At 40.6% G+C, this 23,296-nt stretch overlaps 1 protein-coding gene across 2 annotated transcripts; it reads right to left on the bottom strand.

Moving 5' to 3' along the window:
• Positions 1–14,886: 14,886 nt before the first annotated feature.
• GJB2 (gap junction protein beta 2) lies at positions 14,887–22,799 on the bottom strand. Of its 2 annotated transcripts, none has more exons than XM_015429498.1 (2): positions 22,665–22,799; positions 14,887–16,704 (listed from the first exon to the last, which is right to left on the bottom strand). In XM_015429498.1, the coding sequence occupies exon 2, from the start codon at positions 16,680–16,682 to the stop codon at positions 16,005–16,007; it is 678 nt and encodes a 225-aa protein (XP_015284984.1). In that variant the 5' UTR covers positions 16,683–16,704; positions 22,665–22,799; the 3' UTR covers positions 14,887–16,004. The 2 variants fall into 2 exon arrangements, with proteins under 2 accessions (XP_015284984.1, XP_015284986.1); XM_015429500.1 differs by lacking the exon at positions 22,665–22,799 and adding an exon at positions 21,465–21,526.
• Positions 22,800–23,296: the final 497 nt, after the last annotated feature.

A 23,296-nucleotide genomic window follows, 5' to 3' on the forward strand; every position in this document is an offset into this window, starting at 1 on the left:
TTATCACTCAGAATTGGATCAAAGGAGCCAAAACTTAGTTTATACAAGAAAAAAATAATCCTTATATTTAATACTGATAAATGAATCCCTCCGTTTTTTTAAACCAAGAGTTACATTTTTTGATGCAACAAATTTAATTCACCGACAAATATCACAATCCAGCTCTTTGATTGTTGGTTGATACCTATGCACTATTCTAAAAATTGATTTGTATTATCTTTTTAAAGTGTTTGCTGCCTTGAAGGCTCTGAGTACAAAGATGCTAAGTATATTTTTTGCCTACGTGTAGGCATTATGAGCAAGATGTGTACCATGCAAAAGCTCTTCTTATGCATTGATTAGTTGTGACAATTCCAGTGAAACAGATTTGACAGCATCTAGGTGAGCACTGCAGTGTGGCTGAGACAGAGCTTTCAGAATCAGTTGTGGCAAATGTTGCAAGGCCGCTGTGATGGACAGGTTAGGTTTGGTCTCTTCCTAAGAGTGACCAATAGCAGCTGATGGAATGTTAGTGAGAAGGACAGCAGAAAACACAGTTAAGAGAGTTGAAGACAGCAGTTAGGGAGCTGAGAGTGAGTGAATTTGAGTGAAGCTGTAGAGAAGAGCAGCATAAAACTGACTGAAAACAGTCAATTTATAATAAAGGATCCCAAATACAGGAACAGGGAAACAGTTCAAAAGTTTAGTTGAAAAGAAACTTTGTAACCTCCACTTGACTTTCTTTAGTGTTATGGTCAAATCATAAATAAAAGTTAACCCCTTCTTTAACTCTGTGGGCTGGCTGTCTCTGTCACTGGACCTGTGAAAGAGTGATTATGGAGGGTGGTAGACACTGCATGAGTGAAACGGGTGTGTCACAGCCACTGCCCAGTATTTTGTTGCTCCAGAAAAGAATGATTAGATGTGATATTCCAAAAAATTCCATCCACTAGACAAAACTCTGCAGCATGCACCAACATAAGATTCTAGTTGTGGGCAAAGAAAAGTATAAAGAACTTATGAGGATTTTTTCTAGAACAATGACTTGCACTCCTTTGACACCATTATCATAGCATTGGCCACAAATATCAAACACCAACAATCCATGTTTTTCTGTCACCCTGTCCAATGCAATGCTTGCAAGATCCTTTCCTTTTGTATCTGTGGTGTGCAGAAATGTCAAAAAAAATTCCTTGATGTCCACTGATTTGCTGTTAAATAGGAGGGAGTGTGTGTAAATAGAATGGGCAAATTGTCCCTTAGCACCTTGGAGAGAGCTAAGCATCTATCACTTAAAGCAATAAAGCTGCCATTCTCCCTTTTACTGCATGAGATGTGTAGTTTGTGATATGAGAAAAGAAACACAATTATTTCACAGCAGGGATGAGCCTTGGCATCTGCCCCACCCTGCCCACTGATGATGCTGGCATTGGCCATTATTTTTGTATGCATTTGAGCTTTGCAGTGGTACTATACCTCTTGCATTTATGTCCCCCCCACCCTGGTGTCTATTTGTCAACAAAGGATAATATTTCATGCATTTGACAAAAGGGGTGCTGGTTCATGCAAGTTTATACAAAAGTAAATGTGTTAGTCCTTAAGATGCCATGATACTTCGTTGTTTTTCCTGCACAGAGTAACATGGGTGCCTTTCTGGAATTTGCAAGACATTTATAACGGAGGTTCATGACATTGTACAGGAGGCAGCAATAAGCATCATCCCAAAGAAAAAGAAATGCAAGAAAGTGGATATCTGATGAGGCTTTACAAATAGCAGAGGAAAGAAGGAAAGCGAAAGGCAAAGGTGGAAAGGAAAGATTTACCCAACTGAATGCAGATTTCCAGAGAACAGCAAGGAGAGATAAGGAGGCCTTCCTGAATGAACAATGCAAAGTATTAGTGAAAAACAATAGAATGGGAAGGACTAAATATATTTTCAAGAAAATTGGAGAAAGGGAACGTTCTGTGCAAAGATGGCCATGATAAAGGACAAAAACGGTAGGAACCTAACAGGAGCAGAAGAGATTAGGAAGAGATGAAGAATACACAGAAGGACTATACAAGAAGGATCTCAATGTCCTTGACAACCACTTACCTCGAGCCAGACATCCTGGAGTGCAAAGTCAAATGGGCCTTAGAAAGCATTATTAACAACAAAGTTAGTGGAAGTGATGGTATCCCAGCTGAGCTATTCAAAGTCTTAAAAGATGATGCTGTTAAAGTGCTGCACTTATTATGCCAGCAAATTTGGAAAACACAACAGTGGCCACAGGATCGGAAAAGGTCAGTTTACATTCCAATTACAAAGAAGGGCAATGCCAAGGAATGTTCAAACTATCGCACAACTGCACTCATTTCACATGCTAGCAAAGTCATGCTCAAGATCCTACAAGCTAAGCTTCAGCAGTATGTGGATAGACATCTGCCAGAAGTACAAGCTGGGTTTTGAAGAGATAGAGAAACTAGAGATCAATTTGCCAACATTCGCTGGATTATGGAGAAAGCAAGAGAGTACCAGTAAAAATCTACTTCTGCTTCATTGACTATGCTAATGGCTTTGATTGTGTGGACCACAACAAACTATGGCAAGTGCTTAAAGAGATGGGAGTACCAGACCACCTCATATGTCTCCTGAGAAATCTGTATGAGGGTCAAGAAGCAGTAGTTAGAACCGGATATGAAACAACTGATTGGTTTAGCATAGAAAAAGGAGTACTACAAGGATGTATATTGTCACCCTGCTTATTTAATTTATATGCAGAGTACATCATGCGAAATGATGGCCTGGATGAACCACAAGATGGAATTAAGATTGCTGGGAAAAACATCAATAACCTCAGATATGCAGAGGATACCACTCTAATGGCAGAAAGTGAAGAGGACCTAAAGAGCTTCTTGCTCAGGGTGAAACAGGAGAGCGCAAAAGTTGGCTTGAAACTCAACATCAGAAAAACTAAGATCATGGCATCCAGCCCCATCACTCCTTGGCAAATAGAAGGGGAAATCATGGAAGCAGTGACAGACTTCATGTTCCTGGGATCCAAGATCACTGCAGACTGTGACAGCAGCCATGAAATTAAAAGACGCCTGCTCCTTGGGAGGAAAGCGATGGCGAACCTAAACAGCATGATAAAAAGTAGAGACATCACCCTGCCAACAAAAGTCCGCATGGTCAAAGCAATGGTATTCCCAGTAGTCATGTATGGCTGCGAGAGCTGGACTATAAGGAAGGCCGAGCGCCGAAGAATAGATGCTTTTGAACTATGGTGCTGGAGAAGACTCTTGAGAGTCCCTTGGACTGCAAGAAGATCAAATCAGTCAATCCTAAAAGAAATCAACCCTGACTGTTTCCCTGGAAGGCCAGATACTGAAACTGAAGCTCAAATACTTTGGCCACCAAATGAGAAGGGAGCACTCACTGGAGAAGACCTGGATGCTGGGAAAGATTGAAGGTCAAAGAAGACGGGGACGGCAAAGGATGAGATGGTTGGACAGTGTCATCGACGCAACGAACATGGAATTGAGCCAACTTCAGAGGACAGCGGAAGACAGGAGGGCCTGGCGTGATGTGGTCCATGGGGTTGTGAAGAGTCGGACTCGACTGTGTGACTGAACATCAACAAAATGTAAGCAAACTATATTTCTTGAACTGGTCCTTTAAAAAATAAAAACACCACTTTATTAGGCATCCTGAGTATGAATGAAAGATGTAAAGTTTTAGTTCAGTTGTGTGTCAAGTATTAATTCATTTCACTTTAATAGGAAGGAAATGACAAGCTTTTTATACATAACAAAATAGTGCAACCTCTTTTTGCTGCACTCTTTGGGCGTAATATGGCTTGTGAACAGCAGGTGGCAGTATAAGGACTTGATATGCTTGAGCTATGTTAGGAAAATAGCAAAATTCCTGGCAGGATCAAAAGCAGCTATTTCAGCCAAGCTGTTTTCTCCTCCTGGTTATTTAAAGAGTAGCATCATACTTGCCAAACAGGAAAACAGTGGCTAAAGTGTAAGCACAATCTGTGGTGACATTTTTAAATGGTGGAGATATTAGTCATCATTTTCATTGTTTATGGTCCAGCTTTCCCAAATTGTTCCACCTATGAGTCTGGAATCCATTGAACTGGATACTTTGCAAAGATGTGGTGAAGATTTGTTGTTGTTGTTCTAAACACACAGTGAATGAGAAAGGCATAAAGGCAGACAATAATGGCAGTTCCAAATTTATTTATTTATTTACATTATTCATAGTCCGCCTTTCTCACTTGGACTCAAGCTGGATTACACAATGATCTTTATTGGTGGGCACACTGAAAGCTGGGCCTCTGAAGATGGAGTGGCCAGATAGGGCTTTAAAGGTCAATACCAGCACCTTGAATTGGGACTGTAAGCAAATTGGAAGCCCATGTAGATGGAACAAGACTGGAGTTATATGGTCCCTATGACCCACTCCAGGCAACATTCTCCAACCTGCTGTGAATCCAACATGACAGTATTATAATCTAGCTCACATTTAACTAGTTTGCTCACCAAAATATCTTGAGAGTCTTTGCCAAATGCTTTGCTGAAGTAGATATATTTATTTCCAGCAGTCCATGATCCACTAAGATAGTAACCTGATAGAAATATAGTAAGCTTACAGTGCAATTCTAAGCAGAGTTACACCCTTGAGACCTCAGTGAGTTTAGAACACTAATTTGTTTAGGATTGCACTGTTAGTCTGACAGGATTTATTCTGAACAAATCCATGCAGGTTTATACTAATCACTACACTACACTGTTTTCAATATATTTACAGACAGCTTAATTAATAATCTGCTAATATATTACCAGGTATCAAAATCAGAAGCCACATTTTGAAAACTTAAGGGTACTTGAGAGGGAAAGTGGTTACCACTAATTCCTGGCCTAGTGCAGACCTGCCTTTCTCCATTCTGGTGGTACCTGGTCCTCCAGGATTTCTCAAAGATGACTGATAGAATTTGTGGGAGTTCTCTAGTACCCTAAGGTGTAATTCATCCCACCCTGAAGACTTGAACTGATTCAAGAATTCCAGGTACTCCCCAGCCAATGTCTTATTAATTTTGAGCTGCAACCCTGCTCACTCACCATTCACACTGATTTTGCAAAGTTGTACACAGTTCACCTTTTGGGAGATGATGGAAACAAGTTTAGATTTGAGCACTTCCATCTTATAAGTCACACATTAACATTTTACCATCTTCACTGTTTCCTTCCTCTTCCTCTTTCTTTGAACATTCCTGGAAAAAGATTTATTTGGGCCCCGGTCACACGGCAAAGTTGCCGCGGGAGAGGCACGGGAGTCCCGCGGATTTTCCAGGCGCGATCTCACCCCAACATCTGGGAAGCGCAGTGCTCCCATGGCGAACCCGTGGTTCCCCGCCGAAGGTGCGGAGTTAAAAACTAGTACCTACGAGGTACTAGTTTCCTGAAACCGCAGGCCAAGGGTGGGCGTCTGATCGCATTCCCGGTGGATTTACGTGGCATCCGGCGCCCGCCACTGTTCGTCTCCGCAGGTTGCGCAACAGCGCCCAACAGCGCATGCACACAAAAAGCAATTGCCAGTGCGATCGTGCCGCGCGGCTTCTGTGCCGCACTGCAGGATACCCGTCTGATCGGCATTTTCCCCAAACCACGGGACCTCGACCGGGACATGTGCTTGGGCAGCCACACATTAGTTTCCTCCGGGGCATTTAGCCACGGCTCCCCCCCCACAATATCCGGCCCATGTGACCGGGGCCTTTGTTTTGTTTTTAGCATTCCTTCCCAGACCCAGCTCATTTTGAGCTTTCCTAATTTTGTTTCTCATTTATAGATGTCCTCAATGGAGTATCCCACCTTCCATTTCCAATATACTCTCTTTTCAATTTTCAACTCATCACCAATGCTCCCTCTAAGCTGTGGAGTCTTGTGAGCAAAACTCCTATTTTGTGAGCTACTGGCATTAAAGTTGTGAGCAAGCAGTTTGGCTGCTGCATAAATTAGTTTGTTCTGGAGCCATCGTTCCTGAGCTAAGACAAAAATGTGTGAGCTGGAGGTTAAAAAACTTTGAGCTAGCTCACACCAACTCAGCTTAGAGGAGATCACTGCTCATCACTTAAGCTTTTTGTTTAACCACATGGGTTTCCTTAGATGTATCCCATTTTTCTTTGTCCCTGGAATTGTTTGCAATTCCTTGCAACGCCTTCTTCAGGAAGTCCCACCAACCTTGGACTCCTTTCTCTGATAGATTATCTAGCCGTGGAATCCTGCGTAGTATTTATATTAAAACCAGCTTTCCTGAAGCTCGAAGTATTGTGTGCCTATGCTCACCTTTCGTTTTCCACAAGAATGCCAGCATTATGTGATCAGTTTTCCCCAACATTCCCACTGCTTTTATGTTTGTAACCAAGTCTTCCTTACTGATTCATATTAAGCGAAGGATATCTGTTCTCCTGAGCTGACACAGTCTCCCCTGCGTCAAGGCATTCCTCCTGTCTAGAACTCATTCTGTGGTGGCTGGGTATAGTAGTAATATAAAAAGTGCATATTGTAGGATTATGCCAAAAGAAATGTCTGAGAGATATTTTGCAAGATTATGCTTGGGTTTTGTTTTTTTTAAAAGGAACACAAGCGTAGCAAGTTTGGGTGGTTGTCCAAGATTATGTAAGGTGTCTGCAGAGAGTGAAATTACATTTCAAAAAGAAGTGGTGGAAAGTCAGTACAGTCCAACTTTTGAACAACCAGCTTTCATTAAAACAAGCCACTTGCTAGCTTCCATGGTTTACATTAGGACATGTTTGAAAACCTTAAATGTTACAAACAAAAATAAATCCAATTTCTGTTTTAAAAGCTCATAAATACCAAGGAGAAATATCAGCTTATCATCAACAAAATATAGCTGTAGATATTGTAGCCAAGTCTGTTTTGGCCATTTTTGTTGCTAGGATAGTAATCCAGCAGGCGGCCATTGTTAATTTATGCATCAGCTCTTCTCTCACCCCTGGAATTAGCTTTTTTTAAAAATGTTCATTTTAAGTAAAGTTAGCAGCAAAGGAAAATTAATAAAAGTCTGTAATATTAACAAAAACAACAAAACAATCACAACAGAATGAATTTTCTTGTCATGACTCTTCTGGAAAATGTGTGGATCATATTATGTGGATTATTTGTGTCTAGGAATGGAGTCTTTTGCCTTGAAAAAGGAGTCTTGATTCGGTGACCCTCTGAAGCATCCCAGTTTTATGGTTCCACCTGAGTTTTTTCCTGAGGGAAAAATTATTATTTATTACTCTAAGAAAATAGCTGTAGCTGTCCCAACACCTCCCGGCATGGCTCATGTTTTGTTTACCAGCTGCAAACTGATCTGTTTTTTGATGGACCATTTAACTGTTTAGGAACATTTGAAGCCTGTTCATTGGGTTATGTTTTATGTATTCAGAAAGTACAGTGCAGTGCAATCAGTAGCATTTCACATGTACATTCTCATGCATGCCAAATTTTAGTTTCCCCCTCCCTCCACCAACCTGTCCTCACTGCTCTCTGCTCAGCAGCCAGTTGCATAAATAAACTGAGAAAATGAATCAGACAGTCAGTTATTATAAATACTATGTTTTTTAAAAGTTGCAATATTTTGTGTTTGTTGAAGTCCATGGTATTGCTGAGATTATTTTGCACATGTACATTTTTATAAGATTATATAACTCCTGTATCCTCTTCCCCACATCGTTTCATTACCTCACCTGACTCCCTGTAACCCTGAAGGTGAATTGATTTCACTTACTGCACAGAGGCAAAATCAGCTTGCAAGACAGAAGAAATGCAGTTATATCCACCACAGTTACTTCCCTGCTGCAGGGCTCTAGTCGGGGGGGAGCTCTCAGGTACGGAGCTCCGGAAGAGAACCTCTAGGGGGCGGGGCGGTCACGTGGTGAAGCCCCGCCCCCTTCTTTACCCCGCCCTCTGCTTCGATCCTCATTCCGTTTGGGAATGAGGATGAAGCAGGAGGGTAAGTAGCCGGGCCTTCTGACACACTTCCGGTGATGTCAGGGGGTGTGGCCTTCTGTCACTTCCGGTGATGTCAGGGGGCGTGGCATCTAATTTCTATTTTATACAGATTATCAAAAGCCAAAAAAATTATTGGACACTTCCTATTGGGTGGTTGTTTTTTACCCTAACTTGTCAGATCTTGCAAGCTAAACAGGGTCAGCCCAGGCTGTGACTTGGATGGGAGACCACCAAGCAGGTCCAGGAGCACTATGCAAAAACAGGCAATGGCAATCCTCTGTTCATCTCTTGCCTTGAAAACCCCATGAGGTGGTCACCATAAATTGGCTACTTCTTGTCTGTACTTTCTACTGCCACCACTGGGTGTTTGTTAGGGATTAAAGAACTTGTAAATTTTCTGTTCTCTGGGGGTTCTTTAATATTTCAAGAGGCTGGCTTGATCCCTTGCTGAGTTCAATTTCCAAAAAAAACCCAAGTTTAGATGGGTCTTTTATACTGGTATGCAATGTTCCCTCTAAGTTATGGAGTCCTGTGAGCAAAAATTCTACTCTCTGAGCTACTGGCATTAAAGTTGTGAGCCAGCAATTTGGCTACTGCATAAATTAGTTTGCTCTGGAGCCATCCTTCCTGAGCTAAGACAAAAATGTGTGAGCCAGAGGCTAAAAAACTGTGAGCTAGCTCACACTAACTCAGCTTAGAGGGAACACTGCTGGTATGATGTTTATTTTATGCTTGTTTTAAATCTTTTTAGAGTCCGGTGGCACCTTTAAGACCAACAAAGGGTTTTTCAAGGTTTGTTCTACTGCTTCAGACCAACACGGCTGACCATATGGTTAAATCTTTTTAGCACCCTACTTGAAGACACTTTTTAAAAGTTGATTAAAATATGTTCCTTTATTTATATCTGAAGAAGTGAGCAGTGACTCACAAAAGCTCATTCTCTGCCACATATTTTGTTAGTCTTTAAAGTGATACTGGACTCTTGCTCTTTTCTACTGCTACGGACAGACTAACATGGCTACCCATTCTATTCCTTTATTTGAAGTTTTAAAACATTTTTTTTCTCTTTCCCAGAGACGTGAGCGGGCTGACATCTTATTAATTGCTATTTCATAGCCCTTGTGCCATTCTAATCCTTCCAGAGATCTTGTAGTATTCTAATTAGATTTATCTCCAAGTCTGAATCAAGATATTGCTCAATATGAGGACATTCCCATAGCCAAAAAAACCTGTTCATTGCCCAACTAGAGATTTCATAATCGGATCTGAGTCTACAGACAAAACAAGGTTAAGGCGAGCAGATACTTGCACATATATCATAAACAGAAGAGAAGGTTTCCTCTAGGCTTTTTTAAGGGACCCCTTTTATGTCAACCTGGCAAACACAGAAATTATTCTAGGTCCCAGTGGAGCCAATGCACAGTTGGTGGAACATCTACCATTAACTTTGGTGGAGGATTGAATGCATCATATACTAAACTAGTAAAGAATGTGAGGTATAAATATTTTAAATAAAATTAATAAATTATATTAGCTTAGTTAATATTAGCATTTACACTATAATCTATATGCCCTTATCAGTACATTTTAAAATGTTTTGTTCTGATGGTAAACCTAAACCATGTATCTTCAAGATATGATAGCACCTTAAAGACTAACAAAATTTGTGGTAGGGTATGAGCATTTGTGAGTCACTGCTCACTTCTTCAGATACAGCTAGAATGTGAGTCCATCTGTCCAATATATTGGAAAGTGGAGTGATTTCAGATGCTAAACAATATTAGCAGGCAAACGGCAATAGCAGGTGTGATTGGTTGTTGTTGTTAGCCATTCAGTCGTGTCTGACTTTTGGTGATTCTATGGGCCAGCTTTCTCCATGCTTTCCGATCTTGTAGTGTTTCTTTGAGTCGTTCCATGCTCAGGCTGGTGTTGACTTTTATGGTGTCTAGCCACTGTATTCTTTGGTGACCCGGTTTCTTTTTGCCGCCAGCCAATCCAAGCATAATTGCTTTTTCTACTGAGTTCTTCCGCATGACATGGCTGAAATAAGTCAGTCTGAGTTTTATGATTTTTCCTTCCAGTGACATGTTTGGTTTTATGTGCTCCAATACTTGTTTGTTTGTCACCTTTGCTGTCCAAGGAATGCGGAAGAGCCTTCTCCAGCACCACAGCTCAAATGAGTCTATTAGATTGGATTAGGTGTGAAACTCCAAAACCACTTCCATCTAGAAGACAATGAGAGCTGATGTCATGTAGTGGTTAGGGTGTCAGACTAGGTCGGATCTAAGAAACCCCTGTTCAAATCCCCGCTTTACCATGTAAGCTTTCTGCGTAACTTTGGGCCAGTTACATGCTCTCAATCAATTTACCACACTGGATTGTTGTCAATATAAAATGTAGGCGAGGAGAATGATGTAAGCAGCTTTGGAACCCCATTGGAGAGAAAGGCAGCATATGAATGAAGTAAAGAAAATCAGTAATTAAAATGGGAATTCTGTGTACGCTATACTACGCATGGAACTCTCCAATCCACTTAGTATGGCCAGATCATATTGGAACTGATGATCTGTGCATACAAAGGGATAAACATGAAGATCATTCCAGGGAAATGAAGGGGACAGTCCTTGCAGGCTGAGATGTTTTGTATCCCTGAGTTCTATGAACATCAACAAGGAATCTGTAGATTAGGCCAGACTTTTAAAGGACTGTATTGATTTCTAAATTAGCTTAGAACAAATAACTTTATTGTTACTGCGATCTAATCAGTGATATGTGAGCAGTTTTCTGTTTGAATTGTAATTTGATCACAAATTGGAAGCCGCACCCTTGAACACCCAAGAATGTTCACGTTTTATTTTATTTATTTAAAACATTTATTAACCACCTTTCTGCCTTACAGGAACTCAAGATGGTTTACAGTATAAACAATAGAATACAATAAGATACATGAACCACTAATCCACAGTCAGTGATTTAAAACTGCCAGTAGGCAGAAGAACTAAAATTAAATCAAATGCCATCCTAAATAAAATCATTTTGAACACATGAAATTGTTCTAAATTGAATTTTCAATGTTCTGCTTTCCTGTGGCTACCCCTTGTCTGCTGTTCACCCAATCCAACCAAAAGAGAAAAAAAATAAATTACAAAATATGTGCTTTCTGTGGTCTCTTTGACTGTGGTGAGTGGGGGAAATTGTGTGGCTGTTCTCCACTATTCCAGCCTAGCCTGTTTTACCTGCCTGACTCACAAAGCTGAGTGCATTCATGTTAACTGAACATTCCAAATTGGATCACAAATACTTCACATGTTCTGGTACTGCTATCTGGGAACTGTAGTTTAGTCCAGTAAACTTAATCCAGCATATGTCAAAATGCTGAACGATGCAGCCATTTGCCCAGGCACCAAGGCAGCACATACATCTCTTGAGTTTTAGTGAGAAAGGTGAGCTATAAATAAATAAAATAAAAAATATACCTGATTTTAAATGATGTGTGACCTGCCCATTATGTCTCTGGGGAATATATAAACCAAACAAGCCCACAGAATTTTGAACATGTACCAACAGTGGCTACCTGGCCAGCATCCATGCTCAGTACTGCCAACTGTCTGGGTGCAAAGCTATTCAAAATACTGTGAGCAAACTGTGAACAATTCATCAGTACAATTGTGTGGGATTCCTCCTGGCTTTAGAGGAAACAGGCATTGCAAGCGAGGTGACTTTCTTTTGTCTGTCTTATTTGTGAAAATGTAATCTTCTCAGTGTGTCATTGTATTGTTAGGTATTTACAATACCTAACCAAGTCTGATTGATGATGTGGATAGGTTATAGTCAGTGAGTCAGCCTGAATATTAAATTGCATGTCCTTGTCATATTTCCCCAACATTTCATTGCTTAATATCTACAGTAGGGATGGTGGACCAGAAAGCTCCAAAGATAACATTTCCCTAGAAGGGACTGTGACACCCCTTCTCCACTCACACAGAGTGCCTACCATGCTCTACAGCTCTCTTCTGTCTCAGGCTTGGGGTTACAAGTAGGTCAGGCCATCACATTTGCTACCCTTCTCGTCTCCTGATACTTGCAGTGTAATCCTGTGCAGGGTTTCTCCGGTCTAAATGGAGAAGCTCTGCATAGGGTTGGACTGTTACTTACTTACAAGTCAACTCTGAAATAAATGAAGGAACTGGGGACATCTGAGCCAAATGAACTACTCCTGTGGCCGAGCATCTGCCTCTCCCCATTTTGTGAAGCCTGGGCTCTTAACCTGTGACTTGCAGACTGTGGCCTTGTGTCAGCCATACTAGCAGAACCAGCCCCAGCCCAGGATAGCTTTACAATTCATCACCTGCTTGAAAAATCTAATAAGTACCTATTAATTTGTATATCTTTGTCTTGGGGTTGTACTTTTTATTTTCATTTGTAAATGCCACTGCACGCCTGGTATGGGAGAAAAAGAGAGGAGCTTGAATTTATACCTTGTCCTTCACTACCTGAAGGAGTCTCAGAGTGGTTTACAATCTCCTTTCCCTCCCCACACAACAGATACCCTGTGAGGTAGGTGGGGCTGAGAGAGTTCATAAGAGAACTGCTCGTAAGAGAACAGCTCTGAAACAACTTGTAAGTGACCCAAGGTCACACCAGCAGCTGCATGTGGAGGAATGGGGAATCAAACCCGTTTCTCTTAGATTAGAGTCCGTGCTCCTAACCACTACACTACAACTTGGGTATAAATAATTAAATGTAAATAAATAAGATCACAGTATAAAGAAACTTTGCAGCTAGAGATATTATAGCTCCAGCAGGGGAATTGTCACTTTTTCTTCTCTTCTACACTATTTTTCCTGCATAAATGTTTTAATTTTTGCTCATTTTCCCTATTTATTTAAAACATTTATTAGCCACCTTTCTTCCTTATGGAGCTCGAGGTGGCTTGCAATATAGATAAACTACATAAAATAAAATACATTAAAAACATGTGCATACTATATAAAACAAGTTCAGAGGTAACCCAACAGGCACCACCCTTCTTTTAATCCGGTTTGAAGATCTTCTGAAAAAAGATCACCCTTTAATCCTGCCTGTAAAGCCTGTAGGAACAGCCCCAACCTCTCTGTGAAGGAAATAATTTTTATTATCTATGTAAGAACACTGAATGAAATTGTCCAAAACTTTGGGGTTGAGTGTCACCAGCTCTGTATTTATTTGAACAGATCTCCAGAAGTTGCTGTCTTTGCTCTTGGTTGGTCGCTAGATGCTATGGTCAAGTAGCTGACAATAGACCAAGAATCCAGAAAAGATGGAGGTTATGGTGGCTGGTAAAGCTAATGCTGTAGAGGGAAATATGCTACCCACCCAACGGTGAGCCTTTCTTTGGCAAATTCTACTACAAGCAACCCAGACTGTCCCAGCTTTCTTGCTGGAGGTGGGACATATTAGTATAGCTGTCAAGAATGTATTTTTTCAACTTCATTTACCTCTCAAGTTCTCTCCCTGTTTAGACTTAGGTGGTCTAGCCATGGTGATCCATGCTACTGTGACATCAAGGCTAGATTATTGTAACATATTCTGCTTGGGGCTGCCCTTGAAGACAACTCAGGAATTCCAACTGGTTCAGAATGTGACTGCAGGATTATTGACTAGAGTTGGCCATTTTGTACATATAGTTGCTTTCTTAAAATCTTTGCAATGGTTACCAATTTGTTTTTGGATTCAAATCAAGGTGCCAGCCTCTATCTCTAAAGCCCTTCATGACCAACTTCTTTCATCTCTGCAGTTCCATTTATCTGTTCCTTTCTACGTGACTACAATTGCTACTACTCAACCACAGGCTTTTGCTATAATGTCTTCCCCTTTATGAAACAGTTTCCCTGAACACATTAGGAATCTACTTTTGTGAATGGCTCTAAATCCCTCTCTTTTTTGGGGGGGGGGAATAAGGTATAAATATTTTAATTGATATAGATAGTACAAAAATGGCTGCAAATATCGGCAAGGACAAAGACCCTTGCAACCTACACAAATTGCATTCAGAGAAAAAACCATTAATTTAAATTGGCTCTAGATATTAAATGTTGGCTCTTACCCCTGTTGACTTCTTAATCTGCTTGTCTGCTTCTAACTCTGGTTATTATTTCCAAATAATTAACTTTGTAACTGTTATCATGCATCTTCCTTTTACTGCCAATTTCTTTGTTGTTTCTATGCAATAGAAAATGAAAAGGCAACTGTTTGTTTGGAAAGTCCTTTTATTATTACTTTATCATTCATAGCCTCTGCAGCTGGGCTGCTTTTCCAAAACATCATTATCCATTCATACAAACAATATAGTTTAACCAAGTCATCAAAATATTAACAAACTTAGTGTGACCTCTACATATGTATAAGTTTCAAGTACCTGTGTTTACAGTAGTAGCCTTTCACTGCTAAAGTGGTACTCAATTTACATTCTCTATTTGGTGTAAACATATTATTACCCTCTAACCCTTCAAGTAAAAAACAACTGCAGGTGTGGAAAATATTATTTAGTTAAAAGTAGATAACATTAAAAAAAGTATCATTGATACAAATCAAATATTTTGTAATACTGGAGTATTGGTCATAACAGAGTGTTCCCTTGGCAGTAAAACAGGCAATTACGCATGCAACAAGCAGAAGCATGAAATAAAACAAAGTTCCTGTTGGTCATAGCTGGATTAAGGATGTTCTCACAGAGACAGAATTACTTTAATCTTTATTTACAGATTTGTGTTTTCCTCAAACTGCTCCTAATAGCACCATGATTTTTTTCTTCCCATACGGTGTCCAGTTTCTTATAAAGGAAGGGCAGTGCAATGCAGAAGCAGGTTTTAAAATGAGAACCCTATTCCTAAATGAAAGACAATAGTTTGTTTTTTTAAGAAGAGCAAATTGTGGCAAGGTTCAGGCTCTCCTAGGGTGTGCTCAGATGTCTTGCTAAATGCAGTGGTATAATTTTGAAATTGTTTATCCCGTCCAGTATGCCATGGATTGCAATCAAATGTTACATTTTTCTATTGGATTTTTATATGTAATATTCCAGCTATGCCACTGCAGATAGGGTTATAAATCTGCATGACAGCTATTGTCTCTCCTCCCTGAAAAAGCAAAATCAGGTCTCTGATATCAACAAGAAATTGTCCTTTTACACATTTTTGAAAATGCCACACATTTATTTATTAAAACATTCCAGTCCTGCCTTTCCTCACGGTTCAAGGTGGCTTACCATAATAATTAAAAACATATCAAAGACATGCAGTGGCACTGGCCAAGTCTAGTCACCCTGGCTTAGCAGATGGATGGGGGCAAAATGCAGGTGGAGCCCTATATAGTCCCCTCAGCTCATCTCTGTATTTCTTTATTCCTCTACTGGCCCCAGTGCATTCTGGGAACAATAACGTTCAGACATTCTGGGAACTACACATCCCAGAAAGCATTGGGGGAGTAGAGAAGTGGAGGAATAAAGAAAGATGGATGGAATTAATTTCCTCTCAGCTGCCTCCACACTGGGTGGGTGGAATAAGGGAGGTTCTCTACCTCAGATTCACCATCAAAGCTAGAGAGAAATAGGGCAGCTGGCAAGCTCATCTTGTATTCAGAGCCAAAGCTCATCTTGTATTCATCTGAATCTCTCAAGTAATCTCATGAAGTCCAATATCTAAAATTACCTAATATTACCACTGAATATGAGTTTTTTGAGCTGTATAGGTCTATGCTTGCAGCAACATTCTGCTGGAAATGTTAAAGATGAGTAGTCTATTCTCTTTTCATTAAAAACAAACCAAATAAACAAAACTAAGCTCCTTTCAGCAGTAGGAAGAACTTGGAGTAATTTCATGTAATAAGGATTAGGTGTTGCTTTGCTGTGGACACTGGTGTCATATTGGTCAGAGCAAAGTGGCCATTAAATAACTGCATCATATAATAGTCAAGGAGTCTAAAAATATTATTGACCATTTTCTGAAATCAATGCAAAATTAGGTGCATGAGCAGGTAAGTGTCTAATGGTTGGGCAGAGATTTGATGGTCTTAGGTTTTCTCATGCAAAACTTGAGCACTAAGTAACACAGCTCCACCACATTCAAGACCATACAGATACCTGACACAGCCAGCATGAAAATAGTAAACAAGGTTTTCTCAGTGGGTCGGGAAATAAAGCAGTCTACTTTATTTGGACAAGGCCAAGCTTCACATTTCACTAAGCGTGGCATTTTGTACCACCCATACATGAAATAAAATGTGTACATGAAGACAGATTCAAAGACAATTCGGAAGAAAATGCTGCTGGTGTATGTCCACCATAGGGCACCCTCGATATGAAACTTTTGCAGTTTCAGATTTTCAATGTCAATTTTCTCTCTGCACAGTCGTTTCTTTTCGTGTTTTCTGTAGGCAACATGCATTGCCACCAAAAGTGCAGGAGTGGACACGAAAATTAGTTGCAAAGCCCAGAGTCTAATGTGAGAAATGGGGAAAGACTCATCATAGCAGACATTTCTGCATCCAGGTTGTTGAGTGTTACAAACAAAATCTTGTTGTTCGTCTCCCCAGACCTTTTCTGCAGCTACCACAAGAATCATGATACGGAAAATGAACAGGACAGTAAGCCAGATCTTCCCAATGCTTGTGGAATGTTTGTTTACGCCTCCTAAAATGGCTTGGAGTGATCCCCAGTCCATGGCTGTGTGTACGTCCTTTGTCCTATTGAGGCAAAATTAATACGGCAAATGATCAGTAATTTCACCCTGTAATAACATTTCATGAAGGAGGAGGATATCAGACACTAGTAAACAAACTAACAAGAAAATTAAGCTTGTTTCCAGACAGACCCATGGGAAAGGAGAGGAAGTACAGTAATAAAGAAATAATAGCCCCATTCTTTTGAGAAAATTAGTTTTAAAACTTGGTATCCCCACTACAACTTTATTTATTCAAAAAGCCTTAGTGACTTTATGTATTTATTTAGAATATTTCTATGCCACTTCTTCAGAGTCCTACTCGAGCTGGCTTATAGTAAAAAACAAAGTGTTAAAAAATAAAAAAACAACTCACTAGATATAAGCAGCATGAAAACTTATCTATAAAACAGAAGCAAACCATTAAAAAGCTGAGAAGATAAAGCTCTTTATTAAAAGCCTGGGTAAAAATATGTGTTTCAGCCAGGTGCCAAAAGAAAGTAAAGTAAGTGCCAGGCAAGCTTCAAGTGGGAGGGTGCTCCAAAGGCAAGATGCCACCACAGAAAATGCCCTGCCTTTGGTCACCATCCACCTAACCTCTGCAGGGCTTGAAAGGCAGGTTTTAACTGTAGATGTGGATATTCTTATTCTTTCTCTCTAATTTTCTCTCTCTCTGTGTGTGTATATATCTGGTTAAACAATTATGTGAATACCCAAGAGTCCTACTCCTACAGGAGTATGTGAAAAGGAAACATATAACCAAAACTAAAGTCCTGATGCTAGTTCCACTGAATTTTTCTGATCTTCCACAAAAAGAATCCTTTAAGAAGGGCTTGTTGTCATTAAAGGCTGACTAGTTATTATCAAACTGAAAACTCTGACTATTGAACACACAATTACCTTCTACCGCGTTAGATTACTGGTCTATCAAGGTCAGCGTTGTCTACTCTGACTGGCAGTAGCCCTCCAGGGTCTCAGGTGGCAGAGATCTTTCACCTCACCTGCTACCCGATCCTTTTAACTGGAGATGCCAGGGATTGACCCTGGGCTGTTCCCACGCAAAGCAGATGCTCCATCTCTGAGCCACAGCCTGTCCTCCATCAGCCCATGTCTTTTCCCAAGTACCAATCTGATGCACTATATATTAGGTTACACTGTAAGTACATGTGTATAGTTTTATTTCAAAAAGATCTTTCTGGCATTTACAACACATATTCGGCTGTAAGGATAGTTCCAAGCAAAAAAGAAAAGACAACCTCAGGAAGCTGACTCAAAGTCACGATGTGAGCATCAAGTTTCCTTATTAAAAAAAGAAGCAGCAGAAGTGGCAGAAGGATTTGGCTCCCACCATTTATCACTGAAAATTATAGCCTGTGTTCAACTACATTCCAAATAAGTTTTCTTAAGAGGGAGTGGTGATTTCTGCCCATTTCCCCTCCCACTGCAGAGCCCCATTGTTCTGTTCCTGGAGGTCACTGACCTCCAGGAACATTTTGGAGGAGAGGGCCTCAGTGGGTTACAGTAGGGAGGGGGAAATCAGCAGAAACCATTGCCCTCCGTTAGGATAACTTAAGTGCCCTTAAAAGTCTTTGGAACTGCATGGCTGGATAAAAGCTAGGATTGCTAATTCTGGGTTGGGAAATTCCTGGATATTAGGGGACAGAGCCTAGGTAGGGTGGAGTTTGGGCAGGGGAGAACTCAACATGGATGTGATTCCATAGAGTCCACCCTCTGAAGCTGCCATCTGATCTGTGTAGTCTGGAGATGAACTGTAATTCTGGGAACTCTCCAGGCTCCACCTGGAGGCTGGCAACCACAATACAGGCCTCTGTTTATAAATATATGCTTACTGTTCTTTCAGATTAAAGTTTAAATACTTTGATCATCTGTTTGAGCCTTCAGCTACTTTATAGATATTTAACACTGTTGATGGATGAAATGACTAAGAATAACCTGAAAGATTTGTTAAAACTCAAGGCAAATTGGTTGATACCATGCTAGATTGTGGAGACACCCAAAACGGTGATGGAGAAAAACCTGTTCAAAGATATTCTGTTCTGTCTGTAGTTGAAAAGTATCCTGTTATGAACATTCTGTGGTTGCTGCCCATTAATGCCATTCTCTGCAGTGAGCAGTGTAGTACAGTGGTTAGTGTTATGCTGGCAATGGAGAGACCCAAGTTCAAATTTTGCATTCAGACATAAAACCCACTGGGCAACTCTCAGTCACTCAGAGGATTGTGTGGAGGAGAGGAGAGTTACATACACTGCTGTGAGATCTGAAGAGTAAGGAAAGAATAAATATGTAATAGAGCATCTATATGGCCGCTTTTTAATCATTTAATATTATTTATTATAATTTAAAATATTTATGTACCACCTCTCCGCAAACTGTGCACAAGACCACAGATAACACAATAAAGCAAACCAGCGACGATCTTATAAGCCACCAGCAATGATATAAAATCAAATAAAAATATAATGCCAGGTAGCGGAGATATAAATTTTATAAAGGACACAAACACAAAGGTTTTTTTTAACTTAAAATAAAAACATGCTTAAAACATCAGCACTCTTACAATATTTTGTTTATTTAACAATGTCTGATAACTGATACCTCTTGCTCTGAATTATTGCATCCAAATGTCTGTGCTGTTGCAATCTTGAGTATGCTGTTCAGGTGTGTATCTGTAAGCTGCAAACCTACAATGACGCAGCAGCAGCAGAAGTAGAAGACAGCCAGTTTCACTGCAGGCCTGCTAGAAGCCCTCTGGGGGCCTGATTTGGCCCAAGGGCCGCATGTTTGACACCCGTGGAATAGACAATACTGACCTTGATGGACCAAGGGTCTGATTCAGTATAAGGCAGCTCTGTATATTATGTATGCCACTTTGTACTGAATCTCACCTAAAAGGTTGTTTCTGGTGGCCTTACATGCTTGAAATGTCTTTTTAAATGCTACTAATCTTACTTCGGTTGTAATTAAGATCAGGCTTGCCTTCAGTCTTTTCATTGTCACAGTTGAATACTTATGTAGAAAAAAACTGTGCAATTCATCAACAGAAAAAGCTCAAGTAGAACATATCCCAGCTCCTACTTTGCCTTTCCTATTTCTCTACACACATGGGCGTACCATATTGGTACAATGGCACTAATAAACAGTGTGGTTTTTGTGTAGTCACACAGGCAAGGCCAAACCAAATTGCAGTATGCACAGATCTCCAGCAAGTTGTGACAGGAGTGCTTGACGTGGTAGCTTTAATTATGCAGAGTAGCTCTACGGAAGAGGAAGATCATGTCATAGATTTACATGGCTTTGATGAGAAAAAGGGGCAGATCTGGGCTCAAGATTAAAAGTACCCTTGACTGAAATTCTTTAACTTCCTTCATTATTCACTCCTCCCTCTGCAGGATTAGTTTGGGAAGCAGCTATATGACCACAAATCAAATAAATTTCTGCTAACTACCTACCCCGTGTTGTGTAAGCAGAACACTTTCAAAATATTATTTGAATTCTCACATAGCTCTGAATCAAAAGCAAACAGGAAAAATAATTCAAGAATTTTACTCTGCAATCACATCAATGTGCTGCAATATGAGAACTGACAAATAGAAAGTTCCTTGTAAAGGAGGAAATCTACTTGTATAACTGGTCTAGAGAACTATGAGTCTAAGACAGTTGTTTTGGAAGCTTACTGAAATTAAGAGAAATTCAGGTAAATATTTTTAATGCTATTAATTTTCTCACCTCCCATTTTAGAAGCCTTAAGGTACACTGAGCTATAGCTATTTATTGTGGATATTATTATAGAAAATGTATATTCCATTTTCAATCTGAAAACTATTCTAGCAATCTATTCAGGACATTACTTTTTCCAGACACAAAAATTACCTTTGAAATTTATTTTTTAATCCTTTAATGTATTTTTAATATATGAATGACAGAGCAAGTGCCCTGTTTGCCATATATGCTAACTGAAAAACCACCACATTCTTTTAAAGCAAAATTTGAGTCCAGTACCACCTGGACTTGAATCTTGCTTTTCTACCCCAAACCAACATGGCTACACACCTGAAACATACTCAAGTTGTCATTTGTATTTCAAAAACATAAGACTTTTCAAGATGACAAAATATGTAAAATGGCTTGTTTCAACTCTGTGAAGCAAGCCAAGCTTGCTTGGATTTTAGAGGCAATTAACCCAAAAAAACTATAAGCATGACAGAAAGCTCCACACTGACTTACTCAAAACAAGGCTATCACAAGGGAATTAATTTATGCAGGGTTCCCGTGCTGGATGCAGTGTCCCCCACCACCACCACTTATTTTGGCCTTGCTACATTCAGTCACATGCACTATAGCTTATTAGATGTTTCAACCAATTGATTGCATTTGACTTTCACAGTGTAATCTGCCTAGGGTCTCAGTAAGAAAGACAGGCACTTTCACACATGCTAAATAATGCAGTTTCAATCCACTTCAGTGACCGTTTGCAAGTGGATTTTGCCAATTCACATAATAAAATCCAGCTGCAAAGTGAATCAAAAGTGGATTGAACGTACATCATTTAATGTGCATGAAAGCACCCGGGCTATAAATAACGTAAATAAATGTAGAATGCTCTTTCCACCTGGATAACCATTATTGGCAATCCACATCACAGCCAGTGTTTCAAACACTGTATTGGAGATCTACCAATTATACTGCAGGTATTAATGGGTGCAACTGCATTTATACAAATTGGAGAGGGAGGAGTGAATATGTATGTATATGCATATATGTTACCTCCTCTCTCAACAAAGCACTTCTGTTTTGTGCCTCATCCTGCTTCCTTTTCTCTTCAGTTCACTGGAGAAATATGAGACACATTACTAAGGAATAATGAGAAAACATGTGAACACAAAGCTATAACAGCATGTGGGATTTTAATTTAAAAATTCACCACAAATTGGAGGTCCTTTTAAACTGGAAAGAGATTTGATGGATATGAATTTATGTCCTTGGAGAGCACCCTCTTGCCCCAAGGAAGAAAATGGGCACTCCTTGCTTCATGGGAGTGTAGCATGCAAAAGTCAAATTACTTTTCATGACTTTCCATTTGAGGAGCTGTTGAAGCATGTTAACGCTTTATTCACCAAGGGAACAATTTATTTGTTGAGTCACTAAACTCCCAGAACTAAGTGCACTTAAAGAGTGCTCATTAATGGGAGATATCTCCCCCCCACACACACACACACTGAATCATTAAAGCTCTGTAAATTAACCTAAAGGGAGGGAGAGATGGAATACATGGTATGCAGGTTATCAGTCAAAGGATTCCCACCAGTACATCTTCCCATGTGCTAAAAATGCCAGAGTGCTTTTTAAAAAAAGTATAGATGCACTAATGGCAACCCTCTAATATTTGTTTTCTTCTCCCCCTGTTCTACCTAAGCTATGCTTAACACAATTACAGAAAGATTCCCAATTTCCTAACAGAACTTGATGGGGTGAATACTCAGTTAATAACATGCATTACAACCAGCATGGTGGGCAGAGGAGGGCTGGAACATCACAAAATGATGATGGGGGGGGGGTTAATCCATGGGGGGGGGGTCCCACCTCCCAAATCTCATCACTCCCATAAGCCTTCTCCAGTTCAGATTCATTCCGGAGCACCTCACAGTTCTTTTAATTTGGATTCCTAGCAGAAATCCAGGTGTCAAAAAGGAAAGAAGAAACAGCGCCCCTATTCTATGTAAACATTGATATCCCGCTATTAACATGCCTTTTCACACTGAAATCTGCGGATACGTCGCACTATTCCGATTCCTCCCTAATGCTCTGATTTCGACTCCCTCTTCAATTCACCCCACCCTGTTTAAATATCGGGTATATCCATCGAAACTCCTCATTCGAGTATTTTTTTTAAAAAGCAAAACATTGTAGGAGAGACACGACCCCCCCTCCCCTCCCTCTACCACCTCCTCCTCAAAGCCTTGTCACCTTTCTTAGCTCTCTGCGGGCAGGAAACTTGAGCTGCCACGAGCCAAGCGGCTGCGCTCCGGGATGTTCCCGCCGGCTTCTAGTTTGTCTCCCGCGCGTTCCAGCCACGGGGACCGATCCCAGCTTGGCTGGCGCCTCCGCTGCCCCAGCAGCTTTAAGGGAAGCTCCTCCCTGCTCTCTTGCGGAGGCTGTCGGCCACGCCCCCTGAAACGAGGCGGGAAGGCACCGCAAGGCGAAGCAGCGGGAAGGAGGTGCCTCCGAAGCTCGCCTCGGGAGAGCGCTTCCTTTGGCGTCTTCCGTCGTAGTCAGGATGAGGCAGAGGCCGCTTGCGGGCACCAAAGGGAGCGAGGAGAGATAAGGAGAGACTTTTACCTCAAGTCCTACAGTAGCCCCGATAACATCTTTCCCAACACAGGCCCCGTGAATGTCACACATGAAATTTGGACATGAGCCCCTTCCACCCTCAGGTAAAGACCCTCAGGAGGGATAGAAGAGAGCAAGAGTCCAGCAGCAGCATCTTAAAGACTAACAGTGGGCCGTTCACAGGGAGCATTTGCCCCCCTGAAGGCACAGGAGTCCCGCAGAATATCCAGGCAGGATCACACGGCAACATATGGGAGGCTTAGCACTCC

The sequence above is a fragment of the Gekko japonicus genome, unplaced genomic scaffold (assembly GCF_001447785.1).
Source record: "Gekko japonicus isolate JY-2015 unplaced genomic scaffold, Gekko_japonicus_V1.1 scaffold237, whole genome shotgun sequence".
NCBI classification, from domain to species: Eukaryota; Metazoa; Chordata; class Lepidosauria; order Squamata; family Gekkonidae; genus Gekko; species Gekko japonicus.